The 9,103-nt window shown below is 57.4% G+C and overlaps 1 protein-coding gene across 1 annotated transcript; it reads right to left on the minus strand.

The window, feature by feature from the left end:
• Positions 1-814: 814 nt before the first annotated feature.
• Inhbb (inhibin subunit beta B) lies at positions 815-6,557 on the minus strand. Its single transcript, XM_003478616.5, has 2 exons — positions 6,011-6,557; positions 815-3,557 (listed from the first exon to the last, which is right to left on the minus strand). The coding sequence occupies exons 1-2, from the start codon at positions 6,456-6,458 to the stop codon at positions 2,782-2,784; spliced, it is 1,224 nt and encodes a 407-aa protein (XP_003478664.2). The 5' UTR covers positions 6,459-6,557; the 3' UTR covers positions 815-2,781.
• Positions 6,558-9,103: the final 2,546 nt, after the last annotated feature.

The raw sequence follows: 9,103 nt of genomic DNA on the forward strand, positions 1-9,103 counted from the left end.
ATCAAGATGCTGCCTGTAGCTATCTGGCGTCCCTCAGTTTCCCAATTGTTATCTTAATGGGGTCAGGGAATCCCAAATGTCCAAAGGTTTTCCTGGGAAGACAAGTGACACAGACCTAGGACAGTACCCCATTGGGCCTGCACAGCACCAAATAACAGAGGCCATAGGCCTGTGGTTCTCTTAGAGAAGCAGATAGGTTGGCCATGGCCTTAGACTCTCCGAGCTTCTGGTCCCAACTTTTGGAAATAAAGATGTGTGGTACAGAGGCCGCGTAAACCAGGATGGCACAAGTCTCTCACACTGAGGTTGCAACCAAGCTGTCATTACCAGCAGCACACTTTCCACCAGCTCAGTGCTCCCCCTGCCCAAGGGAAAGGATTATTGCCACACTGGCAGCCTTTCTGTTCACCTTCCTATCCCAAGGGGGAAGCCCCTCCTGGGTTCCCATCGCTTGCATGAGCACCTGGAGGTGAGTGCGAGGTCAGGGGGCTTCCCTGGCCAGGCCACCCATTTACTTCCAGGGATGGAGACTTTCAAATGGTAATAGACACAGCCTCAGTGAAGCATAATTAGTCTTGGGACTAGAAGGGTAAACAAATGTGTAATTCATGAATTTGCTAATTGTCCTTCATTTTGATCTTCTGCCATCTTTCCTAGCTTCTGAGTGACATACATCTCATGGCAAGGACTCAGAGAATGCCTAAAGTGAGCCGTGGAGCTGCTGGCATCGAAGCTGGACACCTGGGCTGACCCTCCTCCCAGCTGCTCACCTCCAGTCCCGGCCCACCGCCCCAGACATCACACAAGGCAGGAAGCCTGTGGCACTCAATCTTTTATTTTCTTAAACTGTACACAAACGCAAAATACTTTAACAGCCAGTCTATGAGGAAAGTGTTTGGTTTTAAATTATTATGAAACAGAACCTAAGGGGAGCTTTATTAAATAAACATAAAGGTGAGGATTTAAGGATACACACCTGCATTCTACCAGTCATTTTTACTCTACCTTCTGGGTGTGTGAGGATAGAAAAGACACATCAAACTGAATAAACAAAATCCATTTATACCCTGAAACATTGGCAGGCCACTCAAAGGATTGTTCAGAACATCTACCTCATGTAAGATGGCCTCACCATCTAATAAAAATTAAAACTGATCTGTTGGCCTCTTTGGTTCCAAAATTATGTATAATACATTTAACTGTATTCTTTTTTTGCTGCTATAAAAATAACTTCTTTTTTCAAATGGCAGTTTCTGACTAATCATGCAACTAAATCAGTGCAAACATTAAAAGCAATCATTCGCTTAAAAAAGAAGCAAAGGATTTCATTTCAAGTATAAAAAATATAAAAAGAGTTGTACGAGTCCAGTTTCGCCTAGTGTGGGTCAACCCTTTAAATTGCATAGTTCATGTGGCACTTGGACATGTCTGGGGAAAGCCAGTTCAGCACTATTCCCACGGCCACTTCTGGACACACGCAGATCGGCAAGTGCTATATCATGTGCGTTCAGGCAGGTCTGCAAGTGCTATGCGGGGCAGGTGGGCAGGCAGGTGAGCAGGCAAGGGCCACATCCACAGCCAGCTCAGCTGGCCAGGACCCACCCATATGGGCAATTTCTGCAAAGCAACTGAAAGCCTTCCTAGTCTCTCCAAGACCAGCCAAGCAGCTCCCCTTTCCCACCACGTGCTGGGAAACCCCCTATCTGTGTTTCCAGAATGCCCCCACCCCACCATCTCCTCCTCTGGGCTCAGCCCTCTGACAGTGGTTACTTGCCCCCTCCCCAAGCAGCCCTAGAGGAATGTCTCCAGCAAAGGGCACAGATTGCAACTTTTTTCTTCTTGTTTAGAACAATTGGGGTTTTCACTTAAAAGTGATAAGTGATAGATCAGTCTCTTTTCAGTTCTACAGCTGGCACAAATGATCTGTCAGCTGTTGGAGATCAGTTAAAGCATCGAGATCCATCTCCTCTCCCTCCCTCCCCACCCCACAATCTTTCTTTCTCTTTCTCTTTCTCTTCTCTCTCTCTCTCTCCCGCTCTCTCTCTTTCTTTCTCTCTCACACACACACACACAAACACTCACACACAGAGTCATGTCAGAGACCCAATGACATGTCATGGTCTGACAGGTGGTGTCCTTCCTGGGCCATTTTTCAAGGGTGTAGAAAGACCGCTCCCCTCAAAGCAGAGCGCTAGGTAGGAAGGAAGCAAACATTTCCAGCAGGAGCTGTGGCAGTTAGCAGGTCCAATACAGTCAGGGGACACAGAGTGCACAGCCCTCTACCTGGCTGCACAATCCCCACCCTGCTTTTCTTCTTAGTGGCACTCTTTCTCCTCTCTCCCTTTCTTTCTCTCTCTCCTTCTCTCAGTGTCTCTGTCTTTGTGCTTTACGTGTGCTCAGAAGGCGCAATTCAGGATGGCCGGGCCAGCTGGTGGGATGGTGGCTGCTCACCCCACTCTCTCCCACTGACAAGCATTGGTAGCTAAGCTGCCATTTGTCTTCCATCCACTTGCTGGTATCCTGGAGGCTGCCGTGTGGGTGGCAGGATGCGTCTGGCTGTGCGTGTCTACGTGTACATTTGAAAGTCTCATGTCAGTTGAGGGCTCACCCTCTGGTTTTGACTGGTTGCTCTACAGTGTAGCAGAAAATGCTTTCGGGCCCCACCCTGACTCCCTCTGCAGCCCAATGGAATGAGCGTGCTCAGCCCACTGTGCACCTCCTCCCCCCACAGGGGGCTCTGTCCCCTGAGCACCACCACTGCCGCACCCTTGCCTGCCACTGTCAGGCACAGCCACATTCTTCCACAATCATGTTGGGCACATCACGCTTGACGATGTTGTACTCGTCATCGAAGTAGAGCATGGACATGGAGCTCAGCTTGGTGGGGATGCAACAGGAGTTCACAGGGCCAGGGTTCAGGCCCCGCATACGGTACTGGTTCACCACCGCCGTGTGAAAGGAGGACGCAGAGCCTGGGACCCCCGCCAGGTAGGCCGGGCAGCTGCCCTCACAGTAGTTCCCGTAGTAGCCAGTGGGTGCAATGATCCAGTCGTTCCAGCCAATGAGCCGGAAGTCGATGAAGAACTGTTGCCTGCAACAAAGGTTGGTCCGCCCATCGCACTCTAGGCCTCGCTTGCGAATGCGGTGCCTGCTGTCCCCTAGCCGGGCCTGCACCACCACAAAGGGCCGGTGTGACTCCTCGCCTGGGTCCACGAACACCGGCACCACGGCCAGCTCCTGGCAGCTGTCACACTGCACGTCTAGGTTGAGCCTACGCTCACCTCGCTCAAACAGGGCCTGGATGGCCTCTGTGAGTGGGAAGGTATGCCAGCCACTGCGCTTGAGGTCCACCTTCTTCTCCACCACATTCCATCTGTCACCGTGGCCCTGCTCCTGGAAGTACACTTTGACCCGCACCTTCCGTCGGCTGCCCTTCTCCAGGACATAGGGCAGGAGTTTCAGGTAAAGCCATAGGCTGGCCTGCACCACAAACAGGTTCTGGTTGCCTTCATTGGAGATGAAGAAGTACAGGCGGACCCGGGAAGAGGCCAGGCCATCTGCAGGGAAGGGGGAGAACAGGCTGAGTTAACTTCCACAGAACACGAGACAAGGGGAATGCACTAGGCTGCTTGGTGCTGAGCACACACTATCCACACAGCTGGAAGACGTTACGGACCAGAAATACCACTCGAGGGGCCCGGACCTCTGCCTGTAACCTAGGAGAGGCAGAGAACATCATTTCCCATTGAGAAACACAGACTGGGTTGGAGCTGGAGGTCCCGAGCCTGTAAAACCTTGCCTCACCTCTCCCAGCCCAGGGTTCCCTAGAGACAGGCTGTCAGGCCTCAAAGCTCAACAGAGGAACTTGTCAGGAGGCCAAGATCTTAACAAGTTGTTATGGGTATCTGTGAAATCTGCAAAACAAAACGAGGATCACAGAGAAGATTTGGTGGTGGGTTGTTTTAAGCACAGCTTTTTTTTTTTTTTTTTTTTTTGTGAACTTAGGGCATTGCAAAATCAAGCTGAGCCACCTACCGCCTCTTTCTAGTGTTTACCTAAGTATGATCTGCTTCAACCCCCAGTGGAGCCTCCACTGCAAACAAGCAAGCTCTGCTCAGATTTCTGACATAGGGACGTGTGCTTTGCAGGCTGCAAAGTGCAGCCCTTGTTTCCGAGTAGTTCCAAGGGACAGGACATTCAGCCTTGAAACCTGAAGACCAATTGTTTGACAAGACCCTGGCTTCCTGTTCAATGCATGCACGTTCAAAATCTCCTAGGAAAATTGGGGTTCGTTTGTTACTTTTCTAGATAATTCAACAAGAAGTTCAGCTATAACAGCCCATCCTGTATTTCTGTGACCTTTCCCTCCAACAATCTCTACTTTTTCTTTTTTTTTTTTTTTTTTTTTTTTTCCAGGAATAAGGCAACTCTGTGGACATGGCAGGTTTTATCAAACCTTCCACCATGGCTGCCCTCACCCCCTTCTCAGACTCTGCCTGGCTCCTCTAATAACACTGACATTTGACTTCGAAATGGGGGAAACTGCAGCCTTAAAAGCTGGTCTTGGACAAGCTGCCTGTGACCTGAATCTGTTATTTATAAGTCAAAGAGCTGGCTCCGAGAAATGGACCAGAAATATAACAGCCCCCGCTGTCATTTTGTGCCATCAGGACCAAAAGGCCTCCTCAACCTTCTCGAATCGCATTTCTACCCTGGGCCCCAAAGCACCTTTTAATCCAAGCCCTCTAATTGCATGTTGAGCTTTCCCTGACTCCGGTAGACAGCTAAAACAGCAATGCATTTCTTTCTAAGCACAAACCAACCCTGATTGTCTTTGCTTTTCTCCACACCCGGCCATGCAAAACTTTTCATCCCTTTTCATCCCCAGGAGCCACCAGAACAGTCTTCCTGCTGCCTGGAGAGGGGGGATTTGCAGCCAGGGGCACGACCAATTCCCCCTCCTCTCACAGATTCCCTGCCTGCCCCCCTCCACTGCACCCGGCAGTCCCCCTCTCCGACCTTTTCTGCAGTCCCTTCTGCACAAATGCAGCTGAGCTCCAGGCACAAAAGCCAGCCTGGCTCATTCAAGTCCTGAAAAGGACAGCGGAGTCAAAAGCACTTGCAGCATTTCAGCACAGGCACATTTTCGTCCTCATATTAAACTTCTTAAAGATTTTCTCTTCCTGATTTCAATAGCGATAGGGAGTTGCAATCTGGGGCCAGGAGAAAATTCCAGAAGAGTCCTACCCTTTGTTAACTACCAACTCTGCCCCTCTCTGACCAGAGGGCTGTCGCTGCTGCCAGGCAAGAGGAAAGGCACGGGGATGTCCCCTGAGCCGCATCTTTCTCTGCTTAAATGATGGACCTGTTGAGAAGCCTGCCTTCCGCCTGATTCTGGTGCCCACACAATCGGAAGAGAGGTTGCCTAGCTCTCCCCGGAGAGACTTCAGCAATCCTGGCAAGCCCACGCCGCCCAGCAATGGAAGCAGCCTCGGGGGCCTCTCAGGCAGGCACACACACACACACACGCGAGAACGCGCGCGCGCGCGCGCACACACACACACACACACACACACTCCTACGGCCCACGTATATCAACAAGCACACACATCTCTATCCACACTGCTAAGCCTACACTCCGATCGTGGGAAACAAAAACATTTAGCAATCACCAAGCAAGTGCCCGCAGAGCCAGGGCCGCGCGCATCTGCCAAGAGGAGGACGTGCGCCCAGAGGCGCTGGGGCCCAATTCCTGAGAGTAGGGGTGGAGGGTAGGGCTCATGGCAGTGGAGATCAGGGAACAGAAATGGGGTTGAGGCCTGAGGGAAATGGACTGCAACCTAGGCGGAGGCCACAGAGCCTCGCAGAAAAGATAGGTTGCCCCGGGGCGCGCGGGATGCGGCGGAGACGCGACCATGGCTGGAGCTGGCAAACACAAGGAGAGAGGGAGGGAGGGACGAAAGGAGGGAGGGAGGGTGCACAAACCACTTAACCGGAAGGCCGGACCCACCTGTCTCCGCAAAGCTGATGATTTCTGAGACGCGCTCTTGGCCGTCGGCGCCCGGGCTGGCATGGCCGTCGAGGTGCGGGATCTCCACGCGGCCGTCCTCACGCACCTTGCCAGCGTGCAGCTTGCGCAGAGCCGTGACCATGGCGGCCTTGGGCACAGCGTGCGTGATGTTGGGCCGACCCCGCAACTGCAGGCGGTTCAAAATGTGCCGCTTCACCGCCTCCAGGAAGTCGCCGTCCACCCGGCCCAGCTCCTCCGGCCGCCGGAAGCTGCCGCACGACGTACAGGTGTCCTGGGAGCCGCCCGGAGCTCCGGGCGGCGGGGGCGGCGGCGGCGCGGCGGGCGACGGCGGGGGTGTGGGGGAGCCCCAGGCCTCAGGCCTCAGCCAGCCGGCCGCCAGAAACAGGAGGCAGGCGGCCCCCAACACCCGACCGGGCAGCCCGTCCATGGTGCGCCGCTGGCGACGAAGGCGCCCGCCGCGAGGCGAGCGAGCCAAGCGCAGGCCCGGCTCCGGGCTTCGGGCTCCGGGCGCACCGCCCCGCCCCGCCCCCGCCCTAGCCCTCGCCCTCGCCCTCGCCCTCGCCCGCCCGCCCGGGCCTCCGCCCGCCGGCCTGCCGGGAGGGCCGCCGCCGGCTCGCAGGGGGAGGGGACCGGACCGACCGCCGGGGTTCCCGCGCGGTGGGGTACGGGCTCCGGGGTCGAAGGGCCGCGCGAGGCTGGGCCGGGTTCGCTTGACCGGTCACTGCTGCACGGGCGTCTCGGGGCGCCTCAGCATCTGCAGCCTTCGGTCCATCCTCTCCGCGTCGGGGCCCCGCAGTCCTCACTCGGGTGAAGCGAAAGCAGTGGCGGCAGAGGCTTGGCCGCCGAGCCGGGAAGGTGGCGAAAGGGCCGGTCCGCGCAACTTGGTCAAGACGGAAGCGGAGGTGCCGGAGTCGCCCGAGCGCAGCCGGGCACGGTTTGGCGCGGCGCTGCGGCGGGCGCTGCGGCGGGGCCCCGCTGGCACCTGAGCGCCTAGCCCTCACTGCTTCGCGCCGGGGACGAGCCACCAGCGTCGGCGACCAGCGAGCAGGTCGTCCCCGCCGCGGACCGGCGGGCGGCGGCGCGAGCGAGCGCGGTGCCGGGGAGCGCCGCCGCGCGGGCCCGCTCACAGGCGGAGCCGAGCCCTCGGCTGCGGGCCCTGCAGTCCTCTCGGCGCGTCACGCGGCAAAGTTGTCTCCCGGCTCTCGCAGCGCCGCATCCACGGGTGAGCGGCAGGCGGGCCGGCCGCGGCACGTTTCCCCGGCCTCCGCGCTGCCTCGCCCGCTCCCTCAGTCCGCCTGCCTTCCTGCACGGGCCGGCTCGGCTCGGCGCGGGGCTTTTCTCGCCCGTGTCTTCAACCTGCCTCCGCGGCGGCGAGGTCAGCTCAATCCCCCAAAAGTCTCTGGCTCCCACAGGAGCGGTGCCCTCGCACGAGCCGCAGGGCCGTGGGAGAGCGGGCGGTGGCGGCAGCGTCTCTGCGCTGGCCGTGCGCGGAGAGTGGAGCACGCCGAGGAGGAGTTCTTCGCTTTGCCCTCTCTTTTACGCTCCCGGTTTTTTATCCCGAGGGGTAAAAAAGCCGCACAATCTCCATATGTGCGCGCGCGTGGAGATAGACGTCGGCAGAGAGGGGGGCGGAGGAGTGTCGTCCTGGCCGTGCGGCAGGAGAGGTCCGCGCCAACCCACTCGGGTTTCCCGGGGGCGGAGGGGGAGGCGGAATCTGCTCAGGTCGGTGCAGCCTGCTCCCCCGCCCACCCTCTCTCGCCTCCGCTTTTTGCTTTCTGCCTCCGCCAGCAGGGGCAAGTAGGCCTTCTGCGTCCCCGACCCAACCACCCTGCACTGCCCGGCCACTTCTGCTGCCTCGAAACTTTCCTACCACGTGGGTGCCCCCGACCCTCGCCCAGCTGTGCAGCGGGCAGCAACGACAGACTCCAGAGGCGTGATCGGTGCACTTACCCCCACCGTCCCTCCCTCTCCAGGACCATACAGCGACTCCTGCCGTCGCAGCTGCCCTTGGCTCTTCCAGGAGCTCTTTTGCGAACGGGCCTGGGTAGGCGAGGTCGAGGGTGCGACCTCCGGGCGCTACCCCCGGGTTCTTCCGCTAGAAGCTGCTTCCTGGCAGCAGTGCCCTTGCGGAGAGTCCAGGATGAGGCTGATTCCCACGGGCTGCAGAGCCAGGGAGGCAGTGGCACCGGTCCTGTGCTACCTCTGCTGGATTGTCCGAGGACCCGGCCTCAGGCACCGTGGCCATGCTGAGTTCCAGGACTCGCCGGGCAGGCGGGGGTCTCCCGCACCTCCGAACCTACCTTAACAAACCTTGGCCTGTCAAGTGCAGGTTCCAGTCAAGGGCCAGACCCTGCCCGCTTTGTGGGAGGCCCCTCGGCTAGAGTCCTCACTTTCTCTGGTCTCTGCTTCCTCAGCTACAAAGGGGCTCTATCACATCTATGTCACACTGGTTAGAGACCCCAAAATGTGACAAGGCAAGCTCACAGAACCCAAGAATGACGGGTTCCAGGTTTCATTTTCTGGCCACCACACAAGAAACACGCTGTCAGTGGAAGCCTGATTCCTGGCCAGGTCCAGAACCCCGAGTGCAATACGTTCCTTCCACTGGTCCTCATCCCCCGACCTGGGTCTGGAGCAGCAGGACAGTGGCCACCGGGTGCAATGCCCCGGTTCAGGAGCACACTGCCTCTTCTCTATGACTGGGGCCTCCATTGGCAACAGACAGGATTGCAAGGGAGCAGTGTAGTGGGAAGTCGTTCTGGCTTTCCTCAAACACTGAGGGGCACCAAGGCGGAGGGAGCCCCCCCCCCCCCACCTTAATAGAGAAACTCTCAGGCCAACATTTTTCTTGTGGTGCTTGGCTAGGACAGCAGCCCTGCAAAGCCGCCAAGGTCGGGAAGTCTGGAGGCGGAGCGCCCCCTCCCTCCCAATCTGAGGAACCGACCCAAAGTCCGCTGGGCAAAACTGGGGCGGATCTGAGTTTCTCAACTCTCGGCAGCCCTTCTGCCCTCTTCTGATGTTCTGGATGTGTCCCGTTCTTGTCTGCCCCCATCTGCCTTCCATCACCTGCCC

Source organism: Cavia porcellus, unplaced genomic scaffold (assembly GCF_034190915.1).
Source record: "Cavia porcellus strain 051 isolate PalLab524CR breed Dunkin Hartley unplaced genomic scaffold, mCavPor4.1 scaffold_12, whole genome shotgun sequence".
Taxonomy (NCBI): Eukaryota; Metazoa; Chordata; class Mammalia; order Rodentia; family Caviidae; genus Cavia; species Cavia porcellus.

Coding starts and splice junctions, on each gene's coding strand:
- Inhbb (XM_003478616.5), bottom strand. CDS start 6,458: ATGGACGGGCTGCCCGGTCGGGTGTTGGGGGCCGCCTGCCTCCTGTTT. Junction 3,558..6,010: donor CATCAGCTTTGCGGAGACAG/GTGGGTCCGGCC, acceptor CCTTCCCTGCAG/ATGGCCTGGCCTCTTCCCGG.